At 39.0% G+C, this 21,554-nt stretch overlaps 1 protein-coding gene across 2 annotated transcripts; it reads right to left on the bottom strand.

Moving 5' to 3' along the window:
* Positions 1-264: 264 nt before the first annotated feature.
* Positions 265-19,303, bottom strand: GEN1 (GEN1 structure-specific endonuclease). 2 transcript variants are annotated; one of them, XM_086461601.1, is made up of 13 exons: positions 19,143-19,303; positions 17,211-17,397; positions 15,826-16,002; positions 14,020-14,130; positions 11,045-11,118; positions 10,426-10,517; positions 9,436-9,586; positions 9,288-9,324; positions 9,106-9,186; positions 7,668-7,798; positions 5,779-5,840; positions 5,075-5,222; positions 265-3,182 (listed from the first exon to the last, which is right to left on the bottom strand). In XM_086461601.1, exons 1-13 carry the CDS (start codon positions 19,301-19,303, stop codon positions 1,730-1,732), a joined length of 2,865 nt encoding a protein of 954 aa, XP_086317727.1. In that variant the 3' UTR covers positions 265-1,729. The 2 variants fall into 2 exon arrangements, with proteins under 2 accessions (XP_086317727.1, XP_086317726.1); XM_086461600.1 differs by having other exon boundaries at positions 265-3,186; positions 5,079-5,222.
* Between the last annotated feature and the right edge of the window lie 2,251 nt (positions 19,304-21,554).

Here is a 21,554-nt window from a genome sequence, read left to right as displayed (position 1 = left end):
TATGAAAAACATGAACTTGTCATAATTTTGGCACAGTATTTTCAGTGAATCACCCATTAAAGCAGTTATCCCAGCCAGATTTGGAAAACAAACAAACAAAAACCCCTCCGAAAACCGCTCTTGCCCCCCAGTTCTAAAGAAAACCCTAAACCACAGAAACCCACACACTGGGTGAAGTTGTATGATGCTTCCAACAAAAGAGCACATTCCCACACACTGGAAGAGAACAAAAGTGAGGTCATTCACATGATGTTGGCATTTTTATTAAGGAAAACTCAAACTCTTGATTCCAACTTTCAGTATTCAAAATCAGCAGCAAGGAAAAGAATCATACATAACCAATAACAATGTTTTTTCACCAAAAAAAAAGGTCTGATCTCTCCACTACGGACCACTGCATAAAGAGTCTCTCCATTTACAGTCTCCAGGTGACAGCTACTCTTATTCTCCTTCGCAGTTCTATTCTTCTAGCTACCCTCTCACATCCGCTGGGTGGTTAAGAGTCTCCAGAAGGGAAAGACCATCTTCAAAACTGAAAATAAGTTTCCAATATTTTGGATATTTTGCTCATTTCCATAATACATTTCTCATTTGGAAAATCAACCATAAATAAACTTTCTCCATCTTCCAACAGGGGAAAATAAGAAACTACCATTTTGGCTAATCACAGATTATATTATCCATAATTATGAACAATTCAAAGCAGGCAAGGAGGCACTTCCTAATCAGCTGTTGAAGACAACTTTTTTTGTGTATGAACAGAGATTGGGAGGAATTTAGTATTATTATTAAAGAGGTAGGAAGAACACCTTCAAAACTGCAATTGTATTCAAGCTCCCCCTTTAAAACCAAACATTTACATGATATTATTAAAAAAATCTGCAATATCCTCATTAGATTTTGATTTTCTGTAACTTAACCTTCATTCTAGTGTAAGCAGAAGTGAGCGTCAGATGGGATTTTTTCTCATCTTTAAGAAAAAAAATGTCCCAAACTCTAAATGTTTGATTAAACAGCCATCAAATTTCTTTAAATATTACATATGACAGCAACAAATCCAGAATATCTTTACATGGCTTATTCCATTCTTTGGAAGATGCACACACTCGAAGAATAGTTTATTACAGGGCACAGCAGATATAAATTTAGCTACCCTGAAAGGTACATCTGCTGTGTGTATCTCTCTGGTCCTTCAGAGATAATCAACACAACCAGCATCCCAGGATTTGAAGACCCATTTTAAAACTAGCAAAATTAAGTTAGTGGAGCAGAATGGAAAATTTCAGTTGGAAAGAGCTGTACCACTTTGTCTAATTAAGACTATCCAACAGAAGTGCAGGCACTATTTTAATAAGTCTGTTTTTATAAGCAGAAGGACTAATAGCTGTACACAAAATCCTCACAATTGGCTGGGAAAAAAACCCCACCTTATTTCATAAACAACTCCCCCTGCTCCCTTGTATACTATATTCTAATGCTTATGTATCAAATTCCGAATGTAATCAAGTCCAGAATGACTGGCACTTGCCTATAATCAACTACTGGGTCCTTCTGCTAACATTTCAGTTTCAAACTTTAGCACCAGCATGCAGCATTCCACAGCACTTCTTGTTCATCAAAACTGTGTCCACTTAAAACTGATACAGCACACTGCAGAAACTTTGAGAAAGAACTCCCTAAGAGCTGAAGGTTCAGAGTTAATTGTTGTCATAACCTATTTGATGGAAACCTAATTGATTTTGATTTTTCCTTTTAGTCTTTCAGACAGAGGAAGGGGACTGTCTGCCCATGCACAAGTCAGAACAGCACTACTGGCTTGCTGTGTGGGTGCAGAACCCAACCTCTCAAATGGTTGCTCTGGACTTTGGGAACAATTAACTTCCCCTTCAGAGGACAGTTTTGGAGACACTTGCAAAGAGAAACTATGACCAGCTTTTTTAAAATTGGTCTTTTCCTTCCCTTTCATTGTAAGTGCTGAGTCACTGTTTGTTCTTTTGCTAGTAACAACATTACTCCTTTTCTTTGCAAAACATTTTTTAAACTGACCAGGGTTCAGTTGCCTTTTCTGCTGCTCATAAATCAGATTTTCATTCGTGTTCCCATCATCACTGTCTTCACTAGAAGAACATCTCTTCTGACACACACTCTTTGTAAAAGAAGTTTTCCAAGCAGTTTGAGCACCAGCTTTTTTAATGTGACAGCCAGTTACAACATCTGCTGGCTTTTGAGACACTGGAAGCATTTCACACCCAGGATGCAGTGTCTCTGTTTGCCCACTGAGGGCTAGAGATGCTAAACTGCTTATATTATGGCCTTTTTGCATCATTTCAGCCAGGCTGTCATCTTTTTTATACTGATCTTGATAACTGTGTACACTGGATTCCCTGGCATAGTTTTCTGATAGCACATTTTTACTTTCCTGCACTAGTTCATGTAACTGATGTGAGGAAGAGACATGATCTTTATCAGGGTTCAATGTTTCCTTTGTTTGTTTAAAACGCTTCAAAGACTCCAGTTGCATTACACCTTCAGACAACAAAGGGTTTGACAGAACAGAAGTCTTCTTAAGTATTTGCTCGCTTAAAGACCACTTCTGAAGTTGTCCCAGAGCATCGTCTGAAACCAAATCATCTGCACTATCAGAATGATGTTGATCAGATTGCAGAGCATCAGAATATTCTGAACTATTTCTCACTGTTTCACGAGCTAGTGGATACGAGTGTTTTACGCGTGTAATTAAGTCAGCTGCTGCACCAGGGCTATTACCCCCATGGGCCGGTGAAGCGCTGAAGAAGGTTCCTTCCCAATCAATACTGCTCAGTTGTAGACCATCTGTTACAGAGGAAGAGGATGATACCCCTGAATTTTTAGTAAATTGTGCTGGCAATACAGACGAGTCAGCCAACGTACTCTGTAAGACTGAGTAAGGTGATGCAGCCAGAGGAAGAGCAGCTGCTGATGCTGGCATTTCAACAGTTGTTATGCAGGAAGCTGCAGATAACACTAGATCTTTTGATTCAGTACTTCTTTGGTACATCTGAACTTCTGATAGAGTTCTTGTATCTGATGCAGAGTCTTGCACAGGAAGAATTCCACATCTAGACTTTAAATTCATTTGAGACAGAAGATCACTAACTTCATCATAAACATTTGATAATTCCTTTTCTTTTGATCTGTCTTTCCTGTCTGAAAAAAATAAAAAGGGCATAGCAAAATGGCATATTAATCACAGTTCAGATTTCAGGGAATCACAGAATGTTAGGGGTTGGAAGGGACCTCGGAAGATCATCTAGTCCAACCCCCCTGCCAGAGCAGGACCACCTAGAGTAGGCCACACAGGAACGCGTCCAGGCGGGTTTTGAATGTCTCCAGACAAGGAGACTTCACAACCTCTCTGGGCAGCCTGTTCCAGTGCTCTGTCACCCTCACAGTTAAAAAGTTCTTCCTTATGTTAATGTGGAACCTCCTATGCTCCAGCTCACACCCGTTGCCCCTTGTCCTGTCATTCCAGGACCCCCAGGTCCCTTTCCCCTACGCTACTCTCTAACAGCTCAGTCCCCAGCCTATACTGGTACCTGAGGTTGTTCTTTCCCAGACGCAAGACTCAACACTTGCCCTTGTATTTCATTACATTTCTCCCCGCCCAGCTCTCCAGCCTGTCCAGGTCTCACTGGATGGCAGCACAGCCTTCTGGTGTGTCAGCCACTCCTCACAGTTTTGTGTCATCAGCAAACTCACTAACAGTGCACTCTGTTCCCTCATCCAGGTCACTGGTGAATATATTGAATAGTACCGGTCCCAGTACCGACCCCTGAGGGACTCCACTAGTTACAGGCCTCCAACTAGACTCTGTCCCATTGACCACAAGTCTCTGACTTGTTTCCTTCAACCAATTTCCAATCCACCTCACCACCCGATCATCCAGACCATACTTCCTCAGTTTAGCTGCAAGGATGCTGTGGGAGACGGTGTCAAATGCTTTACTGAAATCAAGATAAACCACATCCACTGCACTGCCATCATCTATCCACCTGGTTATGCCTTCATAAAAGGCTATCAGGTTGGTCAAACATGACTTCCCCTTGGTGAAGCCATGTTGACTGCTCCTAATCACCCTCTTATCCTTGATATGCCTAGAGACAGCGCCGAGGATAAGTTGTTCCATCACTTTTCCAGGGATGAAGGTGAGGCTGACTGGTCTGTAGTTACTTGGGTCCTCTTTCTTTCCCTTTTTGAAGACTGGAGTGACATTTGCTTTCCTCCAGTCCTCAGGCACCTCTCCTGTTCCCCACGACTTACCAAAGATGATGGAGAGTGGTCTAGCAATGACTTCTGCCAGCTCCCTCAGCACCCGTGGGTGCATCCCACCAGGGCCCATGGATTTATGTATGTCCCAATTGCTTAACTGATCCCTAACCCAGTCCTCATCGACCAAGTCAACTTCCTCCTTTACCCTGACGACTTCCTCCGGGGCCTCAGCGGTCTGGGACTCCTGAGGACAGTCTCCAGCAGTATAGACAGAGGCAAAGAAGGCATTCAGTAACTCTGCCTTCTTTGTATCCTCTGTCATCAGAGCACCCACCTCATTCAACAGTGGGCGTACATTGCCTCTAGGGTTGGTTTTGTCTGCAATGTATTTGAAGAAGCCCTTTCTGTTGTCCTTGGCCTCCCTTGCAAGGCTTCACTCCAAGGAGGCCTTAGCTTTCCTAGTTGCCTCTCTATACCCTCTGACAACAGTCTTCTGTTCCTCCCAAGTGACCACCCCCTCCAAGTATAGTCCAAGATCTATAGACTCTCTTCTTCCACTTGAGTTTCCCCATCAGTTCCCTGTTTAACCATGCAGGTCTCCTGGCTCCCTTTCTTGATTTCCTACGCGCTGGGATGCTCCAACCTTGAGTTTGGATTTCTTAGTGCTAAAGCATAAAATGATAGGATAAAAGCACAGTCCCTGCAAGATACCACACCCTGAACTTGACAAAACATGATATTGCTCAAAAGTGGGAGAAATATTTGTTGCTTTTGCTTCTTGTATTCTGGCAAGACCTGTAAGTCTATAAGAAATTAGCTTTTTGACTTACTTTTCTGTTTCTTTTTCAGAACTTCTGACTTTTCCACTTGATAAAGGGCAACAACATCAGGATAAGCAGCCTGAAACAAAGACTCCTCTTCTACTGTGACTACAAACAACTCTGCAGGCTCATCTTCTGCATCAACATAATGTTCTACAAAATTAATGAATGTACGTTAGACATGTATATACACACTTATCAAAGTAGGGAATAAGAAAAACAAAGAAAAAAGTTTTATCTGAGTACAAAGAAGGTGTGTAAAAAGGTCAATAGTACAATGTTTGAGATTTAGCTACAAGTAAAGTCCTCCTTTCTGCCAGTCTCCTGGCACAAACAGGCCCACTAAAGTTAGAAGTCTGCCAGCGCAGAAAAATTTCTAGATAGTAAATAGTCACAGATTTGGGCACATGGTGAAGTAATACATGAAATACAGACTCCAGGTCTTATTAACATGTACCAGAAAAAGTATCTGAAGACTGAGGCCCTCGCTTTCTAAGTAGACTTGGTTTTTTCCTTTTAAAGCATTGCTTTTACGTTCAAGGTGTTTGAAATTTATTGCACATTTTCTATTTTTTTCATAAAACAGTATCCATCTCACCCACATTTCACTGCTTTATAATGCTGTCAAACTCATCCCCTGTTTAAAGCATGCTTTCCTCTCTTTCTATAAAATGTTTTGTTCCATAATATACACAGAAACCAGACCAACCTGGTTTTTGCCACTCAATTTCAAAACAAGGAATTCCGTTTTTAACACGTGTCTTGACTATCCTGTAAGAACAAGAAGCAGCCCATTAAGTCATAGAATCATAGAACAGTTTTGGTTGGAAGAGACCTTCAAGATCATCAAATGATTTTGTTTAAACAGGAAATGAAAAATCTAAGTTATCTAAAAATATTTCAATACTCTAACTTGTAATGATCCAGAGGAAAAAATAGTCTTGTAATAGTAAAATTAATACACCTTTTAAAAGTACACTACTTCTCTGTGTAAGTCACAGTAAAATTTTGAGTCTAGATTTGAGTACTGAAACATTTTTATTTTTTTTAACGACACAGCTCAGAGAAGCATAACAAGAAAACAAAAAGCTATTCTGTGACGGCCAGTCATAACGCAGACTCCTGCAAACACCAGTCTGGTGTCTTCAACTAATGCCACAGAGAAGGCTGTTGCCATAGACAGTAATCTTCTGAGCGACCAGACAGGGTCATTTCTATCTTTGCATGACAGCATGAAGGAAGATAAAACATCAACTGAGCAGGGACAATCAGGCTTTATGAGATTCTTCTAAAACCATTATCTACATCTCAGTTTAATAGGTTCCTATGTGTGAAGAGGTTCCTGCTGAATCATTACTGCATTTTGAAACACTCGTTAACAAAAGAAATCTTCTAGAGCACCCATGATCTGTTTTTTAAGCTGTTGAAACACTAGCAAATGTTATAAACAGAGGATGCCAATTAATTCATTCATCAAGGTAAATGCTGGTAATTTATCTAGCCAATCTATTTAAAAAGCAGCCCCCAATGATATCTCTAGTCTTTTGAAAGATAACACTGAATAGAACAGCTTCTCTGCAACTAATAATTTAACAGACTGCGACACATCAACCCAAAAGATATACTATCACATTGCTACTGACTGTCCTTCTGACCCCCAAGATTAATATGTATAAAATCCTGAACAGCATCAAGGAACATGGAAAAACTACCAACCTTCTTGCAATGCAAGAATTTGGTGCGGGAGGGGGAACAGGGGTTTCATTTGCAAAATGAAACTGTCAAGATACTAAAGTTTAAGTAGTCACAGTTCCCTTCACACAATGAAGTTCAGATTTGCCATCAGACACTGTAGATTCTAAAAGTTTACCTAAGTTTAAGAAAAGACTAGATCATTAAAAAAAAAAAAAATACATTGAGTGCTGATAGAATAAGGAGGTATCAATTCTGGCTCAGAAATGCCCTAAGTAACAGAAACCCGGATGGTGGGAAAATATTCTGGGGGAAAGTAGTTACATGCTTATCTCGCGTTTGTTTTTTTTTTTCCACACATATTCATTTATAGTAACAGGCTACTTGGTCATTTTTATGTTCCTAAATGCAGCAGTTCTGAATGAAAACATTGCTTTGAGAAGAAGGGGTAGCAGAATAGACCTGGAAGCCAATGATTCCATCAGACACGTCATGCAGTGTCAGTCGGTAGGCCTGATAAGGAATCAGAGACCATGACTGAATCTACAGATGCTCATTTCTAAGTCTAGGTGCTCACTTTGAATCACAGAAGTCCGTTACACTTCCGGCAAGAACCTGAGCAGTGAATCAAACCTGTAATGTTGAAACTCACGTGCAGGAAAACAGAATAGAAGGTACGCAAAGGAAAAAGCAAGCGCTGTCAGAATGAAAGGAAACTACTACATGTATGACTTTGTGCAGCAGTAGTGTAAGAATTGGTGTACTGATCTACATTTTTACCCCTATTCAAAAGAGCTTGAAATAGAAACGGAAGAAAACAATTTTATTTCCATAAAAAAGGAAAAAACCCATGACTTTCATCCAGCAGCAGAAGCATATTAAGTTCAAGAAGTCAAGCCACATTACCGTATTGCCTGCAGCTGTTTTGAATCAATGTACCCAGATTTCCTCTGGATCATATCATAATGTGTCAATAGCGCTAACAGTTTCTTACAAGCATAATGTTTGGTCCATTCCATCTTCTCAGAAGCAAATACCTGTTAGTACAAAAAAACCACCCCAAACTTTAAAACTTTCTTTATCTGTTAGATATCATGTGTAGACATGCAGTTATGTAGTAGGGACACAGGACTAAATACTCAAAATATCTAGAAAGCTTTTATGTCCATCAGTGCAATGCCCAACGACATCTCACTGCCAAGGGGGGAGCAGTCACCCATAACAGGACAGATTTCTCAGCTGTCAGTAACAAGCCAAGGGAATCGTTGTGTAGTGGCAGCAGCAGAGATAAGACAGTTGCTAAACAACTTACAGATTCAGATCAGCTATGCAAGGAGCTGTGAAAATTATGGATTTTGCATGCGAGAAGCATGAACACGGATTTTCATTAGAGCTACGTTGCTTATCAGCGGTCTATTACGTGATACATTATTCACACACTGTCATCAATCCCGGAAAATTAAACATTCTAAAATATCTGTTTTCACCATTAAAAATCAAGTAAAAAAATCATTCTTAGAAAACAATGCTAACATGCATATATTAACACTCTCCTTTGCTTCTCCCCGCTGCAAAAAAAGCAGCTTTACCGGATATTTATCCTGTCTTCTGTGGACAAAGGAATACTCTAGACCACTTTTGAGCTTTGTGCACTTTAAATTAAAGGGCCTCTGAACTTGAAAACTGGCAGTATTGTGCTAAATACAAGCCTGCTATCTGCTTTTGGGAAAACATGTAACATTCTGAGTAAAAGCCACTCTTGCTTGTTATACGCAGAAGCTGGTTATCTCAATACCAAAAATATCATTGAAATTAATGTTAAAACGTTTAACATTAAAAAAACAAGTCCACAATCATGACTTGCTGCAATACTCAAAATTACATAGACACAGTGTGTCAGTATGATGATGAAATAATGAGTGAAAACAAAAGCTGTATCTGTTAGTACCTTTATAAAAGGTGGATGAAAACAAAACAGAATCTATCCCTGAAGCATATATTCTGTTATATAACCATACAGTACTTCATACACTATACCGATAACGCAGCACTCGGCAACCCAATCTAGTAATACTGGACAGTGAAAAAACAAAACAATTTTAAGTGACCTTTTCGCCGAGTTCTCTTTCTTCTACTTTTCTACAGACCTACATACATCAACTGATTTTTTTCAGTCTCCAATTTTAGGCTTTTGAAAAATGAGGTACATTAAGAAGTTGTGGCAAGATTCTTTAATTCTTATTTACAGTAAAACTATCAATGAAGATGAAAATTATCACAGATGCCTTCCTTACTAATAAACAAAAAAATACAGAGCTGAATATCCAGGATTTTTTTAATATACCTGAAAGGACAATAAATTTGGCCTTTGACATCTCTTTATGTTGATCAATTTATTCCTGTTTACAAGAAATTCTTGGATAACCTTGAGATAAAACAAAAAAGAGGCAGTTTGAGAAAGGACAGAAAACTGACATTTCAATTAATTGATTAAAAAATTAATTTTTAAATAGATTTCTTTGTTACCTCAGGGAATGGAAAGCCCTCACAACTGTTAGCTTTTCTGCAGGTAAAACAAACGTGTTAGGAATTGAATACAAATGGGAAAAACGCAGAATTTAAATGCTCACCCTGCACATGAACACAGGGAAAAGCAGTTTCAAGACATTCCTACTTTCTAATATTGTCCTCCACTGCACTTGTTTGTTTCACTTGCTTTAACTGATGCCATTCACAAGGGCAGCAGTATTTGGAGTCACTGGGTTTGCAGTATCTAGTGCTTTCACAGAATTTACATCCACTGTGCTCATGTTCCTTGTGAGATCCTGTAGAATCAGATGTACAAAGTGTGAGGACAAAAGAGGTTTCCAAAAGTCTCCAAATATACAAAGCTAATAGTACAAATACAAAGCTCAGAACACATATGAATATGACACATGAATAGTAACTGTAAACAGATCTGAGTCCTTTAGCTGTATTTATGTATCTATAGTGAAAACAGAAATGCAAGCAAGCTAACAGATTTTTTGGAAGACTTTTTCCGCAACAGTTTCAGACCATATGCTGAAAATTTTATTACCTAAAAACTACAGAAGCAGTTCATGAGAACCTGGCAAATTTACAGAAGTAACATATTCGAAACAAACTTTTCCTTCTCCAAGGGATGGGTTTGAATGAGTGTACTGATCAAAGATGCTATCAAAATGAGGTTCCTTAAGATTAATTTCTTTTTAAGAAAACAGTGCAGCAAAACCCAGCAATACTAATGGATTCAGCCCTCTTGGTACAAGACCAATTCAGGCAACTAAAGAAATAGTTCCTTATCAGTATAGCCTACTTTCTTTACTGATAATGTTAAAGAGGCAAATATCTGGGACCACACCTCAGCATTGTGATAACATTGCATCTACTATCAACTAGTTTCACATTTAAATAAAGGCAGTCCTCAGCGTTAAAAATATCTATACAAAGATACAAATACACAATATTGAACATGTGAAAATAGCCCAGAAGCTGAATGACTAGAAAAGCAGTTTTTAATGCTAGTCATAAAAAAGCCCCAAACCCAAGTAAACAAAAAAACCATCACCCCCCAAGCCCACACCCCCAGAACAAAAAGTAAATAATAAGGCTAAAAATAAAATTCAGCGCTTTTTACACTGACCTGGATGATTACACTCAGAACAGTGAGTTACCCTTTTAACAGCCAAAGCTGGATTGCTATCATACTGTAATTGTTCTTTCCATTGCTCAAACCTAAAAAGATGATATGAAAAGGATTAAGAAATGTTTTAAACTTTCATACGTAAAATAAAACACTGAAAAATACTCCCTTTATACTTCTCAGGCACCTACCTGAGAAACAGGGTTTTCCAATTTATGAAATAGATTTTTTCACAGTACATTATGCGATTACTGGATTTCCACTATTGACACACATTATGATCACAAACATAGAAAGCATTTGGTGTCTCATGTCCTGATCCACAACCCAATTAAAAATGAGCAAAAATTTCTCATCAGTCCCTACGACTTCCTTTCCAATATACCAGCATATATTTACTAGCTCAAGAGCTAGGAGCCAGCTAACATTTAAGACAATGAAGAAGCTTACCTAGCAAAACACAGAATTCACTTAGCAAACAAAGTAAGGAACGTGGTAATCTCTCTGTCCCCTGCCAATTAAAGTACTACAAACATTGTCCTGGTGTTGAAGTACATACTAGCAAGTCTTTGAATAAAATCAAAAGTACTTCAGCATACAAAATAAATTTTCATTTTACCTTTGCAGTAAGTTTTGACCTCGCAAAGTCTCAATTAACTTTAAAGCTTGTTCCTTCCCAACTCCTGGAACGCCCTATAGAGACAGAAATATGAAACATTACTTAAGGACAAACAGAAAGCACTCAGATTTTCATAAAAGTTGCCTTCATAACATTACGCAGAGAAATGACAAAAGTAAACCCGGCTGTTGAAAATAAATTAAGAAAAATAACTTTTGACCAAGTTCAAAAGTCAGAAAAGGTTACAGATTACAGCTGTACTACCAGCGTAACGTACAAGCTGTATAAAATGTTCTTGCACTCAATAGCAGCTCTGATAAAACAAGGCAAAGAAAGAAGGTAGTAGGAAACAATAGGAAAAGAGGTTTTGTTTGTGTTCTTTTCCTTCTTGCTATCTGTGGCAGGACAACAACATAAACCACTGATAACATTCTTTTCAGCTAACTGCCAGAGGGCTGAAACTTTTCAGAATTGTCTTGGAAAGACAAGATGAAGACAGATCTTTTGTATTTTAACATCAAAAGGCTGGAACTTAAGAGACCGCAAAAAGCTTTCACTCACAGGAAAGACAAGCTTTATGGCAACAGAAACAACTTTTAATATTTGAAAACCTCAGGCACTTACGCAAATTCAGTTCTGAAAGGTGACAAAGAGAAGTGCAAGAGCATTTTCTGAATCATAATTAAAAACCCAATAAAACCACAAAGCCAAAGAATTCCTCCCCTCCCTTTCAATAATTGCTTCCTTGATTTCAATACTTACTCCATTATTCCATCTGTACTATGCATGTCCTTTACAGGAAAAGGGACTACCACTACGGACGATAGTTAGACAGGAGCAGCATTTTCATAGAAACACAGAATAGTTTGGGTTGGAAGGGACCTTTAAAGGCCATCTAGTCCAACCCCCCTGCAGTGAGCAGGGACATCTTTAGCTGGATCAGGTTGCTTAGAGCCCCGTCCAACCTGACCCTGAAGGCTCCTTTTCTGGAACTTAGCTCATGGATCGAAATCCAGAACTTAGTAGTAACCCCTAGACTTACTGAAGAGTGAAAGTCAGTTGATTCGAAACAACCAGAGGAGGACCACAAAAAAGATCAGGGGGACAGAGCACCTCCCCTATGAGGAAAGGCTAGGAAAGCTGGGGTTGTTCAGCCTGGAGAGAAGGCTCCAGGGAGACCTTATTGCAGCCTTTCAGTACTTACAGTGGGTTTGCAGGAAAGATGGGGACAAACTTCTTAGTATGGCCTGCAGTGATAGGACAAGGGCTAATGCTTTTAAAACCAAATGAGGGCAGATTCAGACTAGATATAAGGAAGAAGTTGTTTGTTGTGTTTTTGTTTTTGTTTTGTTTTGTTTTTTTTTTTATGATGAGGGTAGTGAAACACTGGAACAGGCTGCCCAGACAGGTGGTAGATGCTCCATTGCTGGAAACATTCAGCATGCAGGTGGGTTGGACTAGATGACCTTCAAAGGTCCCTTCTAACCCAAACCGTTCTATGATTCAAAACGCATATACTGCTTTTGCAGTTCTTCTTTCAATCCTTACCCTATTTTGCCAAGAATCAGTACAGTTGACTATAAAGATTATATTGAGTGTGCTTTCCACAGCATTATTACAAATAAATCTCTAGCCTGTTTTTATTCAGCTGTAACGACTGAATTGAATATATGCAACCACATGAAACAAATGTGCATTCAAAACCAATTAGAAGTTCTCATTGGACTGCAGCCAGAGGGTAACGAGTCAGATATTCAGCTTCTGCAAGGAAAGCATAATTTTGATATATATTCCACCAAGTAAGTCCAATTATAGAGTGGAACTCTCATTTATCTGTTTTGCCAATCACTATGCCCAATGCAGCCCTGTAATTCAGCTTTCCTTAGAAGGTTCTGCAGTAACTTAACAGACTTGACATTCCACAACTGTGTCACTTCAGAACTACACAAGAACCTGGCATTCCAGGTAATAACCACTGATTAGCCAGTGGTTATTGTAATGGAATACAATTAAAAAGCATTTTTTAATTCTGTCTTTATACATTTCTTTTGTAATAATAATAATAACAATAATACAACTATTTAAAGATTCTTGTAACAGAAGCAAGTCTTTCAGAAAAAAAATAAGAGTTATTTGGTTTTTCAGCAGTATCAGTTGCTTAAAAGGACAGTTTTATCAAATTGGAACACAATAATTTAAGAATAACTAGATATCCACTGCAAGCCTGAATGGGAACAATCGTTTCCTGAAAGTCACTGTATGATGAACTGTATGGAAATCAAGTTTCATTCCACTTCCTTTCCATTTCAAAGAGCCATTACAACAGCTTCTGTTCAAAGTCTCAAAAAAAATTGAAGAGCTTACAGGAAAAAAAAAAAAAAAAAGAAAGAAGTGAAGTAGTAATGAGTGAGATCCCTCTCAATTAATTTGTTAGGCAAACTTTCAAATAGGTGACTTCTACTTCTTCATAAATCATATACGTACAAACAATAGAACTAGAAGGGGATACATCCAAATTGCATCCAGAACTGGCATTACTAAGAACTACAGTTCAAAACCATCAACTATTAAGTCTTCCAAACAGCACAGACAAAGTTGTTTTTTCATTTTCCACAGCTACTCTGCCAGTAATGTACTTATATGTGATTGGTTACAAAGCATCCTGACACAAAACTGAGTTCTCACAGCTTTCCTCAATGTAATCAACATCTAAACTTTTGTCTTCACCTCCATCATGGAAAAAGTCTGGAATAATACATAACAGTTTTAGAAAGATTAATGTTCATGAACCATTTTGATTATCCTTAAGCCTTCACAAATAAAATTTACAGCAGCTTACTAAGCACCTTCTTCAACCAATCTCAGTAATCATGCATTGCATACAGCACTGTCAGCATGCACATAGCTCCCTTGATATAGTTTATTGTTTTTCAAGACAGCGTAAGTACCTAGTAAAAAATAATGATATTGCTTACTTTCGGAAGATAATCACAACCCAGAAGAATAGCTAGCCCAATCAAAGACTCTCTGTCACAACCAAGCTTCTCCTTAATAGAGGACATTGTGTAACAGTCAAGGTGTGGATCCTGCAAGAGATATTTGTCGCACATGTTATTTCTGGAACATCAGGAATGTGCCCTAAGTCACATTCAGTTGTGATTGTCTACCCACCCCTGTTCACCCACATCGGCAGAAAATGAGTCTACCCCATAAAAGGGGTCTGACAGCAGGGAAAAAAAATAAAAGAAAAAAGAAAAAAACAGCAATTATAATTTATAAAGTAATGCATGGACACCACATGAATAATTACAGATCTGGAATGTTGAGTTTTAAATATGGGCATCAACTGTTGAAAGAAACAAAAATGAGCCAAGGGGTGTTTTTATTGCTTGTGGCAAAGTGTGGCCAAATTAATATTATCCAGTACTAGTGGCCGTGTAAGTCACCTCAGGAACCACAGTTTTTAAAACCCATGTAAACTTTTTAATGTGCTACCTGAGTAAAAAAAAGAAAAAATAAAGAAAACGTTACCTAGCACATTAGATATAAGCTAAAGTAACACTTGAAACTTTGAAGGGTAGAGGGACTCAACAACATGAAAGCAAGATTAACAAATCAAAAAAGAGGACAACCCACCCATTCCCCATACCCACCCATCCCCATCCATCCCCAACCCCCCCCCCAAAAAAATATGACAGTCCCCCTCCCAGCACCCCCCCCAAGCCAACAACCCAATATAATCCAGTTTTCTGGAACAGATGCCCCTGACAGACAGACACTCACATCAATTATTTTTTTATGTTGACTTAGATATGTAACAAAGTACAGCTGAAAGATTACGGCCACCTTCATTTTTGTGATAAATGACAAGGAAGCTGAGTGAACGAAAAGAACTAGGTCAAGACAGAACCCAAACATGGTGCCATCAAAGCAAACAATCTTTCATCAACTTTAATGACTTTAAAAAAAAAAAAAGTTAATTGTTCACAGTGCTTTTTTTCTGTTCTATTGATTTCCTCCTATTACTGAAGTATTTTCTCAACAAGTTTTTCAGATGAACATTATTTAAAATTCCAACCCAAATATAATCTTTCCTCCACTTTCTTGTTAGATTCACCAGACAGAACACATGCATTCCTTTCTCTGATTTATAGAGAAAGTATAAATCGTGGAAATTTGGGGTTGCCTGTTACCCATTCTGGAAAAATGCATTCCTAACAAATGAACACTTCAGCTCAAGGTCACAAATTGATTTGTGTTTTTGAATGATCACAACAATTGATTATCATACAAATGTACAATCCCTACCCTATTCATGTTCAACTGGAGACTAACAGTATTAATTGTAAGTATATTCATAATGAAACAAACCTGTAAGATGCAAGTGTGTGAACACTGTTATTAGACCCAGGAGGCTGACCACTCCCACAGGCCCTAATGGTAAATTTACAGGAAGCAATTACTCCACTCAAATTCTCCACTGTAGAGGAGGAAAGGGCTGGGGAGAGAGAGGAAGCTTTCTACTTAGCTTTATATTACACATCTCAGGACACTGCAAACAGAGACAATAATACTGTAAAGTGTTCTTCAATTCAGTAGTTTTGCTCTCACATCCAATACATGGATTGCCGGTGAATCAAACAAAACCTTCCCGTCTTAAATGTACTCTTAACAAACCTAACTAAGTGCAACAATATCTAATTAATTGTTTCAAGTCTCTCTTTTCTATTTACATTTTTTTTGAAGAGAATAGAGGGTGGGAACGGGATGGGGTACATTACCTTAGCATTCATGGCAAAGTTCCTATAAACTGTTTGAGCTCCATATAAGAAGACATCTCCGTCATTGGTAATGCAGCCATCAACATGTCCTTTTGCATTCAGGTAGGCACACATGGCCTCCGCCTCCCCGGCTGCTTGAACCCAAGGGACACCTAAACACTCCAGCAGTTCCAGACACTAAAGGAAGGAATCCCAAAGGAAAGAGAGATTGAGTGCGGAATTAGATCCACTAGTTAGCATGTGTTTTCTCAGACATAAGTGCATACAAAAACTTGCACCACCTATAGAACGCTACACCAATACGAGCACTACTTCAGGAGAAATGCAGTTTACTGTAATAGTGAAAAGAACTATCCAACTAATATCAAAGTATTCGTTACAGGACTTGAACACAGCGTGGGTAATGGTTACTTCTTCACCAATATCTTTACACTTTAAATAAATATTTAGGATGTTTTCAAAAGAGTAACAAAGGAGTATTTGTCTTTTAGAAGCAGCACTGTTTACTCAAGTAGCAATACTGGGCTAGCACAGACATCTTTGAACAGTCGCCAGACTCCCCGAAAATATCGAACATGAAAGTACAGTACTGTTGGCCTAGTAAGGCTGGACCACAGGATAAGACATACTGATACATACTTCTTACAAATTTCAGAAAAACCAATTTGGTTTAGAATTTAAGAATAAAACACGAATTGATACATTCAATCTACTGAAGCCATGAGCATCTATAAATCCTATTTCATAAAATTTTGAATAGACAAAGATGGCTAAATATCCACAACAATGAATGAAGAAGAAAATTACTGAACAGGAGGTCTTTGCAACCAGAGTTGTCTCAACCATTTGTACCAAGATAAATATACAATCTTCCTTTTAGCCTAATTCAATAGGTTCCCAACAAGTGCGTCCTCTTAGCTATTCAGCTAGTTTATCAAATCATAGAGCTAGGCTACAAAACAGTTCTGCGTACCCCTTCAAAAACATGCTAGTTTAGCTTACGCAGGTACATAACACGTTATGGTTTTCACATAGACACAATCTAGGGGAAAAAAAATACAAATCAATACTAGCACTATAAAAGAACAAGGAAGCTGAATTTCTGTGATAAACACTCAATGATGACCGTGGCTTACTACAGGCATAACATGCATAGGAACACATCAAACAAGAAAATTATTCTGACATTGTCCCTCTTCTACAGCAACAGTGAACAGATGCTGTGAGGCCCAATGTCAAAGGCACGTGTTCCCTCAAAACTCAAAATACTGTTGAAATTTGTTTTGTAGAAAACTATTAATTCTTTCAAGTTCTTGAATTTAATTTTGTTAAGATTTCTTCCTACCACATTAAAAATACTGAAACAAGAGCCCTCAGTTACTCACCTCTTTTAAAAAGGCTTTAAATAAAGATCTCCCTGTTCTTGCGGCTCCAGCTTTCTTTGAAGGTCCATAGCGCATCTCGTTCCTCTTACTCATGGTGTCTGCTTTCAACTTGGGGGCCTCTCCCTCCATGACAAACACTAGTTTAATTCCCATTGATGTGAAGAAAGAGAACCGAAAAAATAGGTTTCTGCAACAAAGCAAGGTCTTCAATAAGCTGCAAAACTAGCGAAGCCCGATTTCTTCAGACATTTTCCTTATACCCCTCAGCCTGCTCTAGCAACAATCTTAGCTTTCTCTCCACCATTTATTTTTCACCCCCAAGCTAACTAACCTTTTATCTATATCCCTGTCTTTGGTTGAAATTGTTCTACTATGAACTTGTAACAGCTTTACAAAACTCCCAAGAAAACACCACATAAGGACAAGAAAGATCTCTTTTAGGTGTAGAGACATAAGGAAATTTAAAAGGCTAAATAAAAACCATTCAACATCCAAAGTCTGCTTCCCAATATATATCCATATTGTTTCTTCTATATCAACTTTTAATCCCAATCTATCAATACAGGTAAATCAGATTCTGACGTGACTGAATGCTGTGGTATCAGACAGATTCATAGATACCATTACCATGCCAATTTATTTCATATGCAAACCAGCATCACTGACAGGTGGAATTTTACCAGGCAGCAATAGTAACTATTCGGTCTGTAATAGTAAAATTAGGAGCAGCTATATCAGACAGCATATGCTTTTTCCAGTAATTCCAGGATCAATCTTTTGAAAGGAGTAGAGCAAATTTTTAATATCTTTTCGATTGACATGGAAAGATCATTACTCTAGATTTAATTTTGTACATTTGGTGAAAAAGGATAAGCTGATCTTTTGAGGCTAGTTCTGTTTTCACAGATGATGTAAAAATCAATTCCTTACAATAAGTTTCTCTAAAATACTTAGCAAAACAATTTAATTTCCAACTGCCTGAAAACATTTCTTTTTTTTTGCAGAAATCTGTTCATCCCTTTGTCTTGCTTTGGAACGACTGCATAAAAGATCTGGACTGATGCTACCATTCCACTGCACACAGGACATCCTATCAGAGGGAAGTAATGACTTTGGTCATGTTTCAAGTTTTATAGTTAATTATCCATTTGGGTCATAAGCGTAACATTTTAAGAAATTATTCTCCGAAGATGCTGATATTTCATATCAGCTGAATTCAACAGTAGCCAGAGGAACATTTATGAAAATTTTGATATATTTTCATTTTTGCCAGCATCATTTGCAGAAAACCATGCTTTGAAGTTACAGCTGCTTATACTTGCCCATCCCATAAGTATGTGATTCGTTTAAATTAAATAGATACGTATTCTTCAAGGTTGTTCATAACCCTGAAGAAGGATTTAAACATATGTAATTCAACATGGGGTCTAACTACAATTTTAATTTATAAACCAGATCAGGCTAGAGCATGCATGACTCTCAGTACGCTCTGAATTGACTAGCATCCAAACTGCTGTGATAAAAAGTTGAAACTCCCATACTACCTTCCACCACACAGCCTCAGAAATATATAGGAATTAGAACAGTGATTTGTGCTCCTTGATAATCTGTGTATTACACAGTGCTCCACCACAGTAAGACAAAGATGGTCCTGCTTACATTCATCTCATCCTTAACCACCGTTGAGGCCCCAAGATGAGTTGGGCTGGGCCCAAGAACTTCTGTTTGCACCCGAGCATTAAGTTGAATTCAGCCACTACGACTGAGACTTCACTACAAACCCTTTATGGACGTAGCACAAACAATAACAACAGAATCAAAACAACACAATCACATGAATTTCGGAGGTAGTCTTAAATTTGGAATAAGTATCATACCTAAATCATGCAGCTCCAAGACTTCTGGCTACCATAATTTATATGGATAACATACCTCAGATGTGGCTTGGTAACTACTCCAACCATCTTTTTAACAGTCTGTGCTTCACAAACCCATAGACTTAAATCAACAGCAAGTGTTTTTCCTTTGAGACTGCTCAAGTTGACAGGCTGTCTCACAGGCTCAAGGATTTGCCACAGGTTTGTCACTCCCATTGTTCTAGTTTCTTTGTTGTCAGCATCAAGGTTTTAGCTGTGAAGACCAAGCAAAAGAAAATACTTTCAGAATATAACATGAAGTATGACATATTATGAACATGAGGTTTGGAAAATAAATATTTAGTCATTATCAGTTTTACTTTCATGAGCCAAGAACAGTTGCAATCAAGGCTTCTAAGTGTGTAGTGACTTCAGTTCACAGATGGCTTATTACTAAATACCTTCTTTGGACTGTACATTTTCATTGCTAATAGCCTGAACATAAATAAACACAAATTCAGCTGGGGGGAAAAACAGAAATAAAAAAAAATAAAAAATCATTCATTTCCAAGTCTTAGGTGTCCCATGCACAATCCAAGCTTTATTTAAAAACAAAGAAAAATCACACCTCTTGAGGGGGATCTGAAGTAATAGGATTCATATTAAAATGCTTCTGTTCAAATAGAGTAGCTTAAAGCTATGAGACGAATATTTACCACAATGACAAAACTTAAACTTTCCTTAGCATTCCAAGCTGATATAAGAAGGGTCAACAGCCACAGATTCTTGCTTGGAAAATTCAGGCTGAACTTCAGGAAAAAAATGACAGAAGGTACTGCAGCACTAGTTGCCCAGAGGTTGGAGAATCTTCATTCTTGGAGATTTTCAACATCCAGCCAGCATACTGTCTTCCTGGTTGAATCCAATACTGGTGGAAGTTCTCTCTGACCAGGGAATTAGCATTGATGATCTCCAGCAGTCCCTTCCAATAAACGTTTCGACATTTATAACACTGTAATTGCAAAAACATTCCAGTGTGTATGCTTTCAATTTTGGTACTGTGTGACTGGCATTACCCACAGCTGAAAACATACACCCATTCAGTGGTATATTTCCTTGTCTCTTATTTAACTTTACTTATATAACTATTCTCCATGCTACTCCATTAACAGACTTCATTCCTTTTCTTCTTCATTTTTCTTCTTGTTTTCATACCCTGCCAGTTCTATACAAGGCCTCTAACACATACTCTGCTTTTCCCCCTCATGATACAAATCTATTCCTGCACTGCCTCAATTGTACAAAGTTTGCCTCATATTTATTTCTTTAGTTTCCCCTCTTCTCCCTCAGTATTAGAAGACAAAAAGCAAACAAAATCTGGAATGTTTTCACATAATCACAGAATGGTAGGGGTTGGAAGGGACCCCTGGAGATCACCTAGTCCAGCCCTCCTGCTAAAGCAGGTTCACCTACAGCAGGTTGCTCAGGATCGTGTCCAGGCGGGTTTTGAACATCTCCAGGGAAGGAGACTCCACAACCTCCCTGGGCAGCCTGTTCCAGTGCTCTGCCACCCTCAGGGTAAAGAGGTTTTTCCTTATGTTCAGGTGGAACTTCCTGTGCTCCAGCTTGTGCCCGTTGCCCCTTGTCCTGTCGCTGGGCACCACAGAAAAGAGTTTGGCCCCATCCTCTTGACACCCACCCTTTAGGTATTTATAAGCACTGATAAGGTCCCCTCTCAGTCTTCTCTTCTCCAGGCTAAAGAGCCCCAGGTCCCTCAGCCTTTCTTCATAAGAGACATGCTCCAGTCCCCTCATCATCTTCATAGCCCTCTGCCGGACTCTCTCCAGTAGTTTCCTGTCCTACTCTTGAACTGGGGGGCCCAGAACTGGACACAGTACTCCAGATGTGGCCTCACGAGGGCAGAGTAGAGGGGGAGGAGAACCTCCATCGACCTGCTGGCCACACTCTTCTTAATGCACCTCAGGATACCATTGGCCTTCTTGGCCACAAGGGCACATTGCTGGTTCAGGTCCTTCTCTGCAGAGCTGCTCTCCAGTAGGCTGACCCCCAGCCTGTACTGGTGCGTGGGGTTATTTCTCCCCAGGCACAGGACTCTACATTCGCCCTGCTGAACCTCATTAGGTTCCTCCCCACCCAGCTCTCCAGCCTGTCCCAAGTCTCGCTGAATGGCAGCACAGCCTTCTGGTGTGTCAGCCACCGCTCCCAGTTTAGTATCATCAGCAAACTTGCTGAGGGTGCACTCTGTCCCTTCATCCAGGTCACACTGAACAAGACTGGACAGTACTCACCCCTGGGGAATTAGCCACAGGCCTCCAGATGGACTCAGCGCCACTGATCACAACCCCCTAAGCTCTGTCATTCAGCCAGTTCTCAACCCACCTCACTGTCCACTCACCTATCCCACAGCTCCTAAACTTACCTATGAGGCTATGATAGGAGACTGTGTCAAAAGCCTTGCTGAAGTCGA

This window comes from Leptosomus discolor, chromosome 2 (assembly GCF_034619465.1).
Source record: "Leptosomus discolor isolate bLepDis1 chromosome 2, bLepDis1.hap2, whole genome shotgun sequence".
NCBI lineage: Eukaryota > Metazoa > Chordata > Aves > Leptosomiformes > Leptosomidae > Leptosomus > Leptosomus discolor.
Note: the sequence above shows the minus strand (reverse complement) of the source record. Positions and strands in the feature narration are given on the sequence as shown.